The sequence below is a fragment of the Hippopotamus amphibius genome, chromosome 2 (assembly GCF_030028045.1).
Source record: "Hippopotamus amphibius kiboko isolate mHipAmp2 chromosome 2, mHipAmp2.hap2, whole genome shotgun sequence".
Taxonomy (NCBI): domain Eukaryota; kingdom Metazoa; phylum Chordata; class Mammalia; order Artiodactyla; family Hippopotamidae; genus Hippopotamus; species Hippopotamus amphibius.
The window spans coordinates 59,845,378-59,862,189 of record NC_080187.1 but is presented as its reverse complement, the minus strand read 5'-3'; the positions used below and the strand labels follow the sequence as shown (position 1 = coordinate 59,862,189).

General features: G+C 42.5%; 1 protein-coding gene and 1 pseudogene across 1 annotated transcript in view; both read right to left on the bottom strand.

The window, feature by feature from the left end:
* The window catches only part of LOC130845227 (tumor necrosis factor receptor superfamily member 10B-like), a 70,672-nt gene extending 54,293 nt beyond the window's left edge, over positions 1-16,379 (bottom strand). The window contains exons 1-2 of the mRNA XM_057722135.1: positions 16,133-16,379; positions 4,481-4,583 (exon numbers count right to left, since the gene is read on the bottom strand). Of these exons, the coding sequence (XP_057578118.1) occupies positions 4,481-4,583; positions 16,133-16,315 (286 nt within the window). The 5' untranslated portion in view covers positions 16,316-16,379. The remainder of the gene's footprint in view (positions 1-4,480; positions 4,584-16,132) is intronic.
* Positions 10,293-11,441, bottom strand: LOC130845228 (acidic leucine-rich nuclear phosphoprotein 32 family member B-like; annotated as a pseudogene).
* Positions 16,380-16,812: the final 433 nt, after the last annotated feature.

Sequence of the window (16,812 nt, the reverse complement as noted above, 5' to 3'; positions counted from 1 at the left end):
TCGTGGTGTATGATTTTTTTAATGTGCTGTTGCAGTCTGTTAGCTAGTATTTTGTTGAGGATTTTTGCATCTATATTCATCAGTGATATTGGTCTGTAGTTTTCTTTTTTTGTGACCTCTTTGCCTGGTTTTGGTATCAGGGTGATGGTAGCCTCATAGAATGAGTTTGGGAGTGCTCCGCCTTCTGCAATATTTTGGAAGAGTTTGAGAAGGATAGGTGTTAACTCTTCTCGAAATGTTTGATAGAATTCGCCTGTGAATCCATCTGGTCCTGGGCTTTTGTGTGTTGGGAGATTTTTAATCACTGCCTCAATTTCTGTACTTGTGATTGGTCTGTTCATGGTTTCTATTTCTTCCTGGTTCAGTCTTGGAAGATTGTATTTTTCTAAGAATGTATCCATTTCTTCCAGGTTATCCAATTGATTGGCATATAGTTGCTTGTAGTAGTCTCTCGTGATGTTTTGTATTTCTGAGGTGTCCGTTGTGACTTCTCCTTTTTCATTTCTATTTCTGTTGATTTGCATCTTCTCCCTTTTTTTCTTGATGAGTCTGGCTAATGGTTTATCAATTTTGTTAATCTTCTCAAAGAACCAGCTTTTAGTTTTATTTATTTTTCTTATGGTTTCTTTCCTTTCTTTTTCATTTATTTCTGCTCTGATCTTTACGATTTCTTTCCTTCTGCTCACTTTGGGGTTTCTTTGTTCTTCTTTCTCTAGTTGTTTGAGGTGTAAGGTTAGGTTGTTTATTCGATCATTTTCTTGTTTCTTAAGGTAGGACTGTATTGCTATAAACTTCCCTCTTAGAACTGCTTTTGCTGCGTCCCATAGGTTTTGGGTTGTTGTGTTTTCATTGTCATTTGTTTCTAGATACTTTTTGATTTCCTCTTTGATGTCTGTAGTGATTCCTTGGTTGTTTAATAGTGAATTGTTTAGCCTCCATGTGTTTGTATTTTTTGCAGTTTTTTTCCTGTAATTGATATCTAGTCTCATGGCGTTGTGGTCTGAGAAGATGCTTGATATGATTTCAATTTTCTTGAATTTGCTGAGGTTTGATTTGTGACCCAAGATGTGATCTATCCTGGAAAATGTTCCGTGTGCACTTGAGAAGAAAGTGTAGTCTGTCGTTTTTGGATGGAATGTCCTATAAATATCAATTAAGTCGAGATGGTCTAATGTGTCATTTAAAGCTTGTGTGTCTTTATTTATTTTCTGTTTGGATGATCTGTCCATTGATGTAAGTGGGGTGTTCAAGTCTCCCACTATTATTGTGTTACTGTCGATGTCCCCTTTTATAGCTGTTAGCATTTGCCTTATGTATTGAGGTGCTCCTATATTGGGGGCATAGATATTTACCATTGTGATATGTTCTTCTTGGATGGATCCCTTGATCATTATGTAGTGCCCTTCCTTGTCTCTTTTAATAGTCTTTACTTTCAAGTCTAATTTGTCTGATATGAGTATTGCTACTCCAGCTTTCTTTTGACTTCCATTTGCATGGAATATCTTTTTCCATCCCTTCACTTTCAGTCTATATGTATCCCTTGGTCTGAAGTGGGTTTCTTGTAGGCAGCATATAGAAGGGTCTTGTTTTTGTATCCATTCAGCCAGTCTGTGTCTTTTGGTTGGAGCATTTAATCCATTTACATTTAAAGTGATTATTGACATGTGTGTTCCAATTACCATTTTCTTAATTGTTTTGGGTTTGTATTTGTAGGTGTTTTCCTTTTCTTGTGTTTCCTACTTAGAGAAGTTCCTTTAGCACTTGTTGTAAGGCTGGTTTGGTGGTGCTGAATTCTCTTAACTTTTGCTTGTCTGGAAAGCTTTTGATTTCTCCCTCAAATCTGAATGAGATTCTTGCTGGGTAAAGTATTCTTGGCTGTAGGTTTCTCTCTTTCAGGACTTTCAGTATATCCTGCCATTCCCTTCTGGCCTGCAGAGTTTCTGTAGAAAGGTCAGCTGTTATCCTGATGGGTTTTCCCTTATATGTTGTTTGTTGCTTTTCTCTTGCTGCTTTTAATATTTTTTCTTTGTGTTGAATTGTCGTTAGTTTGATTAATATGTGTCTTGGTGTATTTCTCCTTGGGTTTATTCTGTATGGGACTCTCTGTGCTTCTTGGACTTGGTTCATTATTTCCTTTCCCATGTTGGGGAAGTTTTCCACTATAACCTCTTCAAATATTTTCACAGACCCTTTCTTGTTTTCTTCTTCTTCTGGGATGCCTATAATTCGAATGTTGGTACGTTTAAGGTTATCACTGAGGTCTCTGAGGCTGTCTTCTAGTCTTTTTATTTTTTTATCTTTTTCCTGCTCTGTGGCGTTTATTTCTTCCATTCTATCTTCCAACTCACTTATTCGTTCTTCTGCCTCAGTCATTCTGCTGGTTAGAGCATCTAGAGTATTTTTAATTTCAGTTATTTTGTTATCCATTGCTGTTTGTTTTTCTGAGTTCTTATGAACTGTTTCTTGTACTTTCTCTAATTTGTTATCGAGATTTTGTATCATTTTTACTATCATTACTCTAAATTCTTTTTCAGGCATTTTTCCTATTTCCTCCTCATTTATTTGGTCTTGTGGGTTTTTTTCCTGCTCCTTTGCCTGCATGGTGTTTCTTTGTTTCCTCATGGTTGTCCAAGCTTTTGGGGTTGCTTGTCCTGGTGATAGAGGTGTTTATAGAAGACTGTCCAAGCCTCAGACTAATGTCCAAGTATTGGATTAGACGAATATTCAGTCGGCTATGTCAGGTTCTCCGCAGCCCTTTCCGGTGTCCGAGGCCGTCTGCTGGTGTTCAGCTGGTTCTCTGTGGGAATGACTGTGTCCTTCCATGCATTCCCAATGCATCTGTGGAGAGGGATGCACTCCACGTCTCTCTACTTCGCCGCCATCTTTTTCTCCTACTTGAGCAGTATCTTAAATGCTGCTGGTCCAGGAGAGTCTCCCAGGAGATGGAGGGGGTGGCTCACACTGGGCACACAGACACTGGCAGCAGCGGTGTTTGGCAACGTTCTACCTCCTGAAAGGCGGTGCCCGATATCTAGTCTTATGGTGTTGTGGTCAGAAAAGATGCTTGATATGATTTCAATTTTCTTAAATTTATTGAGGCTTAAGTTGTGACCCAAGATGTGATCTATCCTGGAGAATGTTCCGTGTGCACTTGAGAAGAAAGTGTACTCCGTAGTTTTTGGATGAAATGTCCTATAAATATCAATTAAGTCCATCTGGTCTAATGTATCATTTAAAGCTTGTGTTTCCTTATTTATTTTCTGTTTGGATGATCTATCCATTGGTGTAAGTGGGGTGTTAAAGTCTCCTACTATTATTGTGTTACTGTCGATTTCCCCTTTTATGGTTGTTAGCATTTATCTTATGTATTGAGCTGCTCCTATATTGAGTGCATAGATATTTACAATTGTTATATCTTCTTCTTAGATTGATCCCTTGATCATTATGTAGTGTCCTTGTAATAGTCTTTATTTTAAAGTCTAATTTGTCTGATATGAGTATTGCTACTCCAGCTTTATTTTGACTTCCATTTGCATGGAATATCTTTTTCCATTCCCTCATTTTCAGTCTGTATGTGTCCCTAGGTCTGAAGTGGGTCTCTTATAGACAGCATATATATGGGTCTTGTTTTTGTATCCATTCAGCCAGTCTGTGTCTTTTGGTTGGAGCATTTAATCCATTTACATTTAAGGTAATTATCAATATGTATATTCCTATTACCATTTTCTTAATTGTTTTGAGTTTGTTTTAGTAGGTCTTTTCCTTCTCTTGTGTTTCATGCCTAGAGAAGTTCCTTTAGCAATTGTTGTAAAGCTGATTTGATGGTGCTGAATTCTCTTAACTTTTGCTTGTCTGTAAAGCTTTTGATTTCTCTGTTGAATCTGAATGAGATCAAGAGTGTGCTCTTATCCCATTGGTCCTCTGCCTAAAACAAACCTGTTCCTTCAGTCTTCTGCTTAAAACTTTTTGGAGATGTCCCTCACTAACAAAATAAAACTCATGATCCCTCCACAGTGTCCAGGGCCCCATGTGATCTGCTCCCACCTGTCCTGATGAACTCTCCACCCTCCACTCACTGCAGCTGTCCCCTAACTTTGCTCAAACAAGCCCAGCCCTGCACCCTGGGGTGATAGTTCTCTGGGGCCCTCTCAGGAGCACTCTACCTGGCTCTCTGCATCAAAGCCCCATCTGTAGGAGGCCTCATCAACCCCATCTCTGTCCCACCCATCACTCAGTTATCCTTAGGGTTCCTGTCTCATCTCTCTGACTGTCACATTTGTCCATTGGTCTGGGTACCATCCTAGGAGGAGTGTTCCAGGAGGGCAGGGGTCTCGTGCCCTTGACTAGTACAGCACTTGGCACACAGAAGACTTCCACTAAATGCCTGTGAAATAAGAACTGGGAACTCCTGGGATCAGAAGACCAGAAGGATATGGAGACAAAGGTGGGGTAAGGGTTGGAAATCAGTCTTAGAATTTACCTGGTGGACACAACTTCCAGAAGCTGTGCCCCCATGCCTGTGGGGCAGGTAGTTGCTGGTGAACTCCATCCTTCCCTGTGGGCATGGTTGAGGTAGCTGTGACCTATGGGGACAAAGCAGGGACAGGCATGAGTGGCTTCCAGACTCTTACCCCTCCCAGAATCCATTCCACATTCCTTTCACCTCACCTCCAAAACTAAGCAGAACTTACATCTTTCTCCCAGCTCCAAACTCTTAAATATTCTCTGGTATTTATGTTTGAATGTTCATGATTTGGGGCTAGCCAAGTATATACACTTGAAAAACTCTTCTTTATCCTTTTCTCTTATAGAAGAAAACATGTTTATTCTAGAAAATATGAGCAGGTAAAGTTTTTATAAGAACACAAAAACTATATATGATCCCCTCATCTTAGAAATAGATTCATTAATGTTTTGTCTCACTTAGTTCCACTATTTCACCATATGTGTGAATATCCTCTTTCTCTTACACACACACACACACACATTTACAATTGAGGGTTATATAATATGCAAACTTAAAATAAATCAGGATACAGGATCAAATATTAAATACTTTTTTTGTTCACCAAATGTTGATTAAATAATGAATTTCTGGTTTAAAAAGGTGCCTCAGACATCTAGACCAATGGAACAGAACAGATAGCCTAGAAATAAACTATTGCATATATGGTCAAATGACTTGACAAGGAGTACCAAAATCATTTCATGGAGAAAGGACAATTTTTTCAATAAATTATCTTGGGAAAACTGGATATCCATATGCAAAAATATGAACTTGGACCCTTACACCATATACAAAAATTAACTCAAAATGGATCAAAGATAGAAGCATAAGTGTTAAAGCTATAAAACACTTAGGAGAAAACACAGGGGCAGTTCTTCATGACATGGGATTTGCAATGACTTCTTGGATATGACGCCGAAAGCATAGGAACATAAAAAAAATAGATAAATTGTGCTAACATCAAAATTTAAAACTTCTGTGCATCAAAAAAACACTTGTGGGAGAAATATTTGCAAATCATATATCTGATAAAGGGTTAATATCCAGAATATATAAAGAACTCCTACAATACAACAGCAACAATAATAAACAACCATTTTTTAAAATAGGCAAAAGATCTGAATAGACATTTTTCCAAAGAAGATATACAAATGGCCAATAAGCACATGAAAAGAGGCCCAACATCACTAATTAGGGAAATGCAAATCAAAACCACAATGAGGTACCACTGCACACCCATTAGGATGGCCACTATTAAGAGAAAGAAAGAAAGAAAGAAAGAAAGAAAGAAAGAAAGAAAGAAAGAAAGAAAGAAAGAAAGAAACTCATAAAATACAAGTGTTAGCAAAGATGTGGAGAAATTGGAAGTCTTGTGCAATTGATGGGAATGTAAAATGATGCAGCCCCTATGGAAAACAGTTTCCATAAAATTTGGGCATTTCTCAAGAAATTAAAAATAAAATTACTATATGATCTAGTAATTTCATCTCTGAGTATATATCCAAAAGAATTGAAAGCAGGGTCTCAAAGGGATATTTGTACACCCATGTTCATAGCACCATTATTCACAATAGCCAAAAGGGGGAAGTAACCCAAATGTCCATCAATGGATGAATGGATAAACAATGTGATGTATACATAAGATGGAATATTATTCATCTTAAAAAAGAAAGAAATTCTGGCACATGCTACAACATGGATGAACCTTGAGGACATCATGCTAAGTGAAATAAGCCAAATGCAAAAATACTGTATGATTCCACTTATGTGAGGTCCCTAGAGTAGTCAAATTCATAGAGAAAGTAGAATGGCCATTGCCAGGGGGTGGGTAGAGGGGAGAATTTGGACATTGTTGTTTAATGGTAGAGTTTCAGTTTTGCAAAATGCAAATAGCTCTAGAGATTGGTTGCACAGCAATGAGAATATAGTTAACTCTACTTAACTGTACACTGAACAGTTGTTAAGATGGTGAATTTTATGCGATGTCTATTTTACCCCAATTAAAAAAAATTTTAAGGTGCCTGACAAGCTGTCCCTAGTGGAACCTGTCAATGATCTATTAAATACCAGAGAGTCACAGAAAAATGACAATTTGTGTTACAATCTCTGAGGTATAAATGACATAAGAGCAATTGAAGACATTTGGGGGTTTGAGAATTAGATAGTAGTAAGGTATCAATGTCAATGTTTTGATTCAAAGGTTGTACTGTGGCTATGAGGGAGAATGTTCCCATTTGTAGGGAGTACACATCAAAGTGTTGAGGAATGATGTCCATCATGTTAGCATCTAGTTTTCAGATGGTCAGGAAAAAGGGTTTTGTATAATATATGCAAATTTTCTGTAATTTTGAGAGTGTTTTAAGATAAAGACTTAAATTAAGAAAATATGTCAGAATAACAATACAGCACCCTGCCCAGAACACAAAGGAGGTAAGCCTAGGGTTGGCCTCAGCATCCTGCCTATGGACAGTTTCCAGGCTGCAACTCAGGGAGGGACCCAACAGGGACCCCATGGCCTCTGTTGAGGGGACGTAGAGGAGTTCCCCGAGGCTGTATGCAGGGCTGAGAACTGGAGAAGAAAAGCTGCCCAGAGAAAGCTCTGGAGACATACAGAGGGGTCCATCCAGTGTGTGGGTGAGTGCTGATCTGTGCATGCATGGGAGGGACCCACTCCAGGCTGAGAAGAGACCATTGGAAATCAGCAGGCTGACAAGGATCGAGGCTCGCCCAGGGCTGGCATTGTTCATGTTCCCATTAACTGAGAGTGGACAGACTGCATAACAGGGGTGCTGGCTAGATATCAGTAGTTAACTACTAGGTCCTTGGTAGTTAATGAATTTAATGCCCAAATAAGGTATGTGTAGCCCAGGCATCAAACTTAAAAGCAAATATTGAAAGATCAAACTGATATTCAGTTTTCTTTGCTGTAACCAGAACAATACCCAGCCCTTTAAAAAGAACACAACAAAAATGAATACCTAAGAAAACAAAATTCAGAACATGTATCAATAAAAAATTACAAGGCATGAAGCAGAAAAAAAATCACGGTAAGTAGGAAAAATTCAGTCAATGGAAATTGTAGAAAAAAGTGACAGAGACCATTGAATTAATACACAAAGACTGTAAAATAGCTATCTGAATCTTATAAATACTCAGGAACATAAAAGAAGAAAATGAACACAATCAAGAAAGAGATGGATGATATATACATAAAAAAAAATGGAACCTCCAGAAATTTAAAAAATACCATATCTGTAATGACAAGATATAGTGATAGGTCTTTTCAACATGTGGGACTTGAACAACTAGATGTCCACACACAAAAACCAAATCTAGATACAGACCTCAGGAAGGAGAGAATACCTGCCATTTAGCAGCCATCACCTGCAACCGCTCTTGAGAGTGAGCCCTGAGGAAGCTCAGGATGTGCAAACATAGAATACTGGCCCCAGCTAGGTGAAGCGCATACCAAAGGAATGATTTCCGTGGCCCAGATTCTTGCACCTTCCCATACATAGAAAGGTGCTAAATTCCTTCCTTAACTTGGAATATCTGGTTTTCTTTAATTAACAATAATCTTTTGATGTTCCTGACTACCTGCCCTTTGTTACAAAACTCCTGTATATCCTGGCTCCTCCCTTGCCTCCTCAGGGCAGTTCTCTCAGGGTTACTTGAGATGCTGCCTCCGGGCTTGAAGTCCTAAAAATTCCCACTGGAGGACTTCCCTAGCAGTCCAGTGGTTAAGACACTGTGCTTTCACTGCAGGGAGTGCAGGTTCGAGACTTGGTTGGATAACTGAGATCCCATATGCCATGCGACATGGCAATCAATCAGTCAATAAAATAAAAATTTTTAAATTCTTGCTGAATAAAATATAACTCTCAACTTTCAGGTTGTGAATATTTTTTAACTCGACAGACGTTACACCCTTTACACAATTAACTGAAACTTAGCAAAACTAAATGTAAAACACAAAACTATAAAACCTCTAGAAGACAGCACAGGAAAAAACCTAAAAGAACTTAGCTTGGGTGATGACTTTCTAGATACTGAAACGAAGCAGGACCTTATGGTTCTTGCCCCCCGACCCCTCATGTCCTCTGCCTGCCTTTCATCTGTGAAAAAACTTTAGCCAAAGAATAAGTTTAATCAGAGAAGTGAGAAAATGCAGAAACAAAGGAAAACAGTCAAAGGAGACCAAATAATAATAATTTAGTCATTAAGCATAGTCAAGGACCTTTAGTTCCTTCTCAAGGGCTATAGATAATTTCTGAGCCATATCCTGTGAGCTGTCTCAGGATAGATACTGAAACCCCCACCAGGTGGAAGAAGTTAACTACATGATGACCAGACTATAGCCATGATATAAGCTGCCACAATTCTGAGAACTGGCCTCAAAGAAACGGAAACAAACCAACCCTGGAACTGAAGGTTAACTGTACCTAAAACAATCAAGATGATGCTGGTCAGACCACTGATGACCAATTTCAGGATGACTGTCAGAGCTGACTGTATGGTTTCTGCATGTAGCCCCCTCCCTCTGTCTATAAAAACTCTTGTCCCTTGATTGTCGTGGTGGGGCGGGGGGAGTTGGCCTTTGGACAGGTGTCCCCCCCACCTCCCCACCCCCCAGTTGCTGGCATCCAAAATAAAGCAGACTTTCCTTTCCACCAACCTGGCCTCTTTATTGGCTTTTGAGCAGCGAGCAGCTGAACCCCACTTTCAGTTCAATACAACTACCAAAGGCATGATCAGTGAAAGAAGTAACTGATAAGCTGGATTTCATTAAAATTGAAAATTCTGCTCTAGAAAAGACAGTATCAAGAGATAAGTCAAATCACAGACTGGGAGAAAGTATTTGCAAAAGATACATCTAAAAAGGACTGTTTTCCAAAATATACAAAGAACTTTTTAAAAACTCAACAATAAGAAAACAAACAACTCTTAAAAAATGAACCAAGACACTAACAGATATCTCACCAAAGAAAATATACAGATGGCCAATAAACATACAAAAAGTTGACCTACATCTTATGTCATCAGGGAAATGCAAAGTAAAACACAAATGTGATGCTGTACACACCTATAAGAATGGCCAGGGCTTCCTAGGTGGTGCAGTGGTTAAGAATCTGCCTGCCAATGCAGGGGACATGGGTTCGATCCCTGCTCCAGGAAGATCCCACATGCCGCAGAGCAGCTAAGCCCGTGCACCACAACTACTGAGCCTGTGCTTTAGAGCCCGCAAGCCACAACTATTGAGCCCATGTGCTGCAACTACTGAAGCCCATGCACCTAGAGCCCGAGCTCCGCAACAAGAGAAGCCACGGCAATAAGGAACCCGTGCACCACGATGAAGAGTAGCCCCCACTCACAGCAACTAAAGAAAGCCCACGCACAGCAAAAAAAAAAAAAAAAAAAAAGACCCAACACAGCCAATTAAATAAATAAATAAGTAAATAAATAAATAAATAAAAGAATGGCCAAAATCTGGACACTGACAATACCAAATGCTGATGAAGAGATAGAGCAAGAGGAACTCTCAACATTACTGGTAGAAATGCAAATGGTAGAGCCACTTTGAAGATAGTTTTGTGGTTTCTTGCAAAACTAAACATACTCTTAGCATAAAATCCAGCAGTTGTGCTCCTTTGTATGTACACAAATGAGTTGAAAATGCATGTCCACACAAAAACATGAACACAGATTTTTTTTTAATGTTAAGATTTAATTTACAAAGCTTCTTTGTTGTACAGAAAGTAAAAATACTGTTGCAATCTCAGTGTAACTGGTAGCCACGGATGGTTGACTTATCAATCACAACTATCACGCTACAGCAAGAGTCTTACACGAAAACCTAACAATGCTTACAGTTTTGTTGGGGTGAAGTCCCCAGGCTTGGTGGTATATTTCCAAGAGGGACTAAATGGAGGAAGGCGGAATGTCACAGGAACTATTCTCTGGCTCTCTGGATAGATGGGACAAGTTCTGTAACAGCTGCCGGGGTCCCGTTCCTGGGGTTTGTATCACAGCTATCTTTTTTTCTTTTTTCTTTTTTTTTAAACAGCTACCAAATCAAAGTCCAACCAATACTGAACAGTTCTTTTTTTGCAAGTTATTTGGGGTCTTAATCACCTTCTCCTTCATCATCTGTTTATCTTCACCTTCATCAGTTTCTCCATCATGCCCAAATTCTTCATCCCCACTGACTTCATCTTCATCATCCTTCCCTTCTACATCTTCTTCCTACTCATCATCTTCATTATCAAACTCTTCTTCCTCATCATCCTCCTCCTCCTCCTTGTCATCTTCTCCTTCTTCATTGTCGTCTTCATCCACATCATCCACCCCGGTATCTGAGTCAGGGGCTTCATGATCCTTTGGGTCGTAGCCATCCAAGTAGGTCAGCTGGGGCAGGAGCTTGAAGACACTCTCTCGGTAGTCATTCAGCGTAGTAACCTCACAATTAAACAGATCCAGGCTCTTCAGACATCCCAACTTTTTCAAAGGTTCCAGGGTGCTGATATCTTTCAGTTTATTTCCACTTAAATTTAGATGTATAAGGTTTGGGAGTTTTTCTATTAACATATCCAGACCTCCATAGATTCTATTGTCACTGAGCTCAAGCTTTTTCAATTTAGGTACTTTGGGGAGATTTGAAACTGAAATCAAGTCTACATTTATTAAACTAAGGAACTCTTAAGTTCACAAATTCAGCCGTTAAGGCCTCAATTTTCCCATCATTTGATTTGCAGTTGTCCAGGACAAGTTTTGTAACAGCTGCCGGGGTCCCTTTCCTCAGCTCCAGCTGAATCCACCTCTTCGTGTCCATGTTTCTCTCTTCCCTCCTCTTCAAACTTAACTTTCCGCGGCGGGGGCGGAGTAGGGAGAGGCGTCCCAGCCTATGCAGCGAGGGCCGTTGGAAGGGGTCTGCTCGCCCCAGAGACCGCAGGTGCAATCCTCGGCGGTGGACGGCGTGCGGGCAGGCGAGCGGAGCGCCTGGAGCCAAGTTACTAACGGGAGCGGAGAGAAACCATGGAGGGAAAAGGGGCTGGAGCGCACCGCTGGTCTCACTACTGCGGCCCCCGGCCCGCGGCCCCCGGCCCCCGGCCCCACACTGCTCTTAAACTGGGAACTCGGCGCCGGTGGCTGCTGGGCTTGAATCGGCCCCTAGTGGCCGCGGTGCGCAGCGTCGTGGCATCACCGTACCGCTGCTGCCAGCGGGGTGCGCGGCATCGCGGCCCTGGTGCTTGAAGGATAGGGCGGGGAGAACACAGATGTTGATAGCATCTTTTTTCACAATTGCCCAACCTTGGAAATAACCAAGATTTCTTTCAGTAGGTGAATCATTAAATAAACTGTGGTACATCGAGAAAATGGAAAGGTTTTCAGTGCCAGAAAAAAAATAAGCTATCAAGCCATGAAAAGACATGGAGGAACCTCAAATGCATATCACTAAGTGAAAGACGTCAATCTGAAAAAGCCACATATTTTATTATTCCAATGACATGACATTCTGGAAAAGCAAAACTATGGAGACAGTAAAAAGATAAGTGGTTTCCAGGGGTTGGGGGCCAGGGAGGAATGAATAGGCAAAGCACAGAGGATTTTTAGGGCAGTGAAAATACTCTGTATGATACCTTAATGATGGTATACATCTGTCCAAACTCATAGAACATACAACACCAAGAGTGAACTGTAATGTAAACTACAAACTTTGGGTGATTAGAATTGTAACACGTGTACCACTCTGGTAGGGTATGTTGATAATGGAGGAGACCATGTATGTGTGGGGGCAGCAGGTATATGAGGAATTTATGTACCTTCCTCTCAATTTTATTATGAATCTAAAACTGCTCTAAAAGAATAAAGTCTTAAAAACAAAACAAACAGCATGACAATACACACACAGAAAAAAAGGAAAAAAATATACTGGATGGGATTAACATATTAGGTTATGCAGAAAATCAATGAACTTGGAGAAACAGCAGTAAAAACTATTCAAAATGAAATACAGAGAGAAATAACAGAAAGAAAAAAAAAAAGATCCTAAGTGGAGTTTGAATCAGTATCAAGCATTCTAACATAAGTGTAATTGGAGGCTCAAGGGTGAGAACAGATGAAGTATTGGAGAAACAATAGTCAGAAATCCTCAAGGTTGGATATAAACTGTAAAGCCAATGTCCAAAAAATTCAAGAACCCACAGGTAAAAGAAACATAAAGAAGCCCACAAAACAAATCATAATCAAATTGCTGAAAACCAGTACTAAGGAAAATCTTAAAGGCAACCAAAGAAGAAAGTCACACTACCTACCTACAGAGAAGAAGGTGGGAGAGGCAACCAATGTCTGGTAGACACCAAGGCAGAACAAGGCAGAGCAGAGACAGAGCCCAGAGCCACAGCCTGCCCCTGCCCCTCACCAGGAACTTTCCAGCCCTGCCTTGAAATGTTAGGGGCAAGAGCAAAAAGTGGGGGAGGGGTGGGGGAGGTGTTGAAACAGTTAACTCAATCAAAACCATTCAAACATACATATCACCAAAAACATCCAATGAGGAAATACTGAAAACCTTCCAGTTTAATACTGAAGTTGTCCCTGTATCTTATTTTAAACGTTGTCATTCCTATTCTCCCCTTCTCTCTCACTCAATTTCCTTCTATAGATTTGGGTTGAGTCCGAGCATAGACACTTTTCCTCTTTGAGCTATAGTTTCTCATATGTAAACTGTAATTATCTCACCTCCCCTAAATATCCAAGGTGGTTGTCTAAAGTGTTAGCACACTGCTATGTTAAGTACAACGTAGATTTTTTTCCCCCTTCCCCTACTTTTCACGCATACCTGAAGAGGAATGGCAAGAGATGCTATCTCCCCAGGTCAAAATATACCTGCTATTATAAAGAAGGGCAGGCCAGAAATACCAGAAATTTATTCCTTCTGAACCTCATTTTCTCTATATTAAACACAGGTTAAAACCATCCCTATCTCCCCAGGTTATTAGGAAAATTACACTGAATAACGGATGCCTGGTCCCTGGCTGAGTGCAGGACACAGCTGCCCAACTGCACACGCTCCGTACATGTCACTAGTTCCACTTCTCTAGCCCTGACTCAGAAGGTGGAGCCATGCTTCTCTCCATCCCTGGCTGAAGGGAAGTGGTCCAAGGACAGAGACTGAGGCCTTCTTAGCAGGGGCCGGGGTGACCAGCCACCTGCAGCCTCATGGATGGATACCTTTCCTGCTCACCCTGCAAACTGCACCTGTGCAAGGCACTCACCAGAGGGGCAGCTGAAAGCATTTGGACGCACCAGGCCTGAGGCCCTGCACTGCCATCACTGTCTCCACCTCCTGTTGGGCTCCTCTGAGTTCCTCCGTGACCTTCCCAGCACAGCCCTCCATTCTGTTCTTCAGAAGCTTCTGCCTCCACCCAAGGGAGCCCACCCCATGGTGCTAATACAAGCAGGTAGCAGCCACTGCGGGGGAGGGGCGGCGCAACACTATGTACCCTGTGCCCCTCCCAGCCCTGAGGATGTGATTTGTCCTCCCACACAACCTCACACGGGGCCCACACAGCTCTCCGCAGTTTCCAGAGGGCCTGGCAGACATTTACTTCCTCCCATTTTACAACAAGAGGCAGGAGTACACAGGGTCCCAGAGCTGGAAGGCTCAGAGCAGGCCCACTGTCTCCCCCAGCAGTCCCAGGACTCCTACGGCCTGACTGAGCATCTGAGCCTCTGAACCTCACAGTTCCCACTTTTTCTGAAAGAGACAGAAACCTGGGGTAGAAGACCTAGACCAGAAATGGGGCCCCATCACACGTGCAGAGCAAGGACCTGGCTGAGCACCGAGCTCAGCTCTAGGGCTCATCTCATGTCATCCTTTCAAGAGCATGAGGACATGGGTCTCATCTCATGATAGGCAAGGCTGGGGACAGTAACTGGCCCTGGGTGACACTGTTCAAGTGTAGAGCTGGGACTGCAGTCCCCTTGCGCCCTCCCCTGATGCCCAATCTGGGGTCTCCTGGTCATCCACTCCCAGTCTCAGAAATCTCATGGATCCTTGAAGATCTCTACTGGCACCAAGGAAACAAAACCACAGCACTATGGTGCCCCATTTTTACTTCTTAGATCAGCAAAGAATTAAAGTTCAGTGTGGCAGGGGTACAGGGAAACAGGCACACTTGTGGACTCCTGGAATGAGTTAAAATGGTCCATTCTTTTTTTTTTTTTTTTTTGAGGACAGTTTGTCATTATATAAAACCTACTGACCTAACCACTGACACAACAATTTCCCTTATAAGGAGTTACCCAATAGATGGTACACATGCATGTATGACACATGCAAGGGTATATACTACAATGCTGTTGGAATTAGCAAAAAACAAAACAAAACAAAAAACCAACAAAACAAAGCAAAAAAAAACAAACCAGGATATAATCTAAAAAGATATTCATGAAAGACAAGAATGAAATAAACTGGTTCACCCACATCTGCTTTACCTATACAGTAAAATATTATGCTGTTAAAAAGAATAAGATAAACATCCATGTACTGACCTAAGGCATCTAATGGAATTGGTTATTAACTCAGAATATAACAAAAGTGATCATGACTGTAAATGCATTTCAAAAAAATAGGCATGAGAAGGGGAGTTTGGGATGTCAGAGGCCTAGACCATCAAGATCAGATTTTGACCTTGTCTACGCAGGTATTTTCACATTCACCTGGAAACACACCCACGTTACTAAAGTGAGTCATTCATGCAGCAGCCTTAAACATGGGTCTCAGCTAGTATAGACTAATTAAAAAAAAATTAATTCTGTAATCATTTTGTGATTATAAATGTTACTGCTTCTCTGAATTTTGAGTTAATTTGTTCAATGAAAATATTTAAAACTTCATGACACCCGTAATGTTGGTTTCACATTTAATTTTTTAAAAAAAACATACAGGGAGTCTGGAATATGCAGGGGTGGAGCACTTGGATGTGCATCACTATGGGTTTTCCCCTTTGCATCACGCACCTCAGGAAGGAGGGGGCAGCTCCCGTTCCTGGCTGCGTGATGGTCATTTAAGGGCAGCCTCGCAGGCAGTGTGACTAGAAAGAACTGGGATCCTGCTTCCTGCTGAAACTCAGAGGTCAGAACAAAACGTGTGGAAGGCAGCCTTCATTGCGGGATGCTGTTTAATCAATTTGCCATGAGCGTGTTTTAGAATTTAGGCATAAGTGTAAAACAGTAAAAAGAAAGAAAAGACAGCCAATCTCTGTCGCTCCAGGCAGCTTGCCCGGGAGTTTCCAGCTTGGCCCTGACGTCTCCAATGCCTGGAATACACCGCTGGGACTGCTTATGAGGCCAGCCGGCCACGGACCGGGAAGGGGAGCCCGAGCTCTTCTTCTGGCCCCGGGTCCGTCCTGCCGGGCCGTGACCCTGCTCCTTCCCCGGATTCTGCCCACTGTTGATCCTGCTCGGACACCCCGGCTGCAGGTGATCCAGGCAGGCACCCCGCCGCGTCCGCCTGCCCAACCCCCGCCGTCCACCCCCCCCACCCCCTGACCCCCGGCTTCTGCCGCTCCCTCCCGGCCGCCAGGCGCTCCTTCCTCCGAGACAGGAGTCACGGCGGGGACTCACCGACAGCAGGACACCCAGGGCGATGAAGATGAGAGCCAAGAGGCCCCGGAGCCGAGGCCGGGGGCCGGGGGCGCGCCCTACCCGAGCGCCCGAGGCGGCCGGTGGGCTCTGTCCCCGCTGCCCTGTGTTGTAGGGATGCGCTCGCTGTCCCGGCCGCGGCAGAGTGAGAGCCGGCAAAGCCATCAGGAATCGGCAGTGTCTTTCGTGGGGCGATGGGTTGTCCCTGCCGCCCGCAGGGTGTGCTGGGGGCTCACTCTCTCTTCACTCTTGAGAGGGTGGCGGTGCTCCCTTTTATACTCTCCGCGGCGTTGAGTCACCCGGGCGGGGCAAAGAACGGGAGCCAACAAGCAAATTGGCACACCGGTTGCTGAAACACGTGATGTGTAGTCGCGGAGGCCGTTGTCTTCTAGGTACATTCCGGGAGGTGGGGGGAGCGGGGGACATAGAACTAAGCCTTTCCAGCTACCCTGGGCACATAGTTTTTTTTGTTTGTTTGTTTTTGATCCTGTCCGTGCCAGGACAGGCACAGAAGGTGGTGGTGAGGAGTTTGAGGGCACGAAGTGGGAGTCGACGTCTCCCAAAAGCTGTACCCTCTGCTGTGACCAGGGTAGTGAGGTTGAGTCCGATCCAGGACCTGTCCTGATCCTGTCACCTTTCCAGAGCGAAAGCCCCTCATGTTT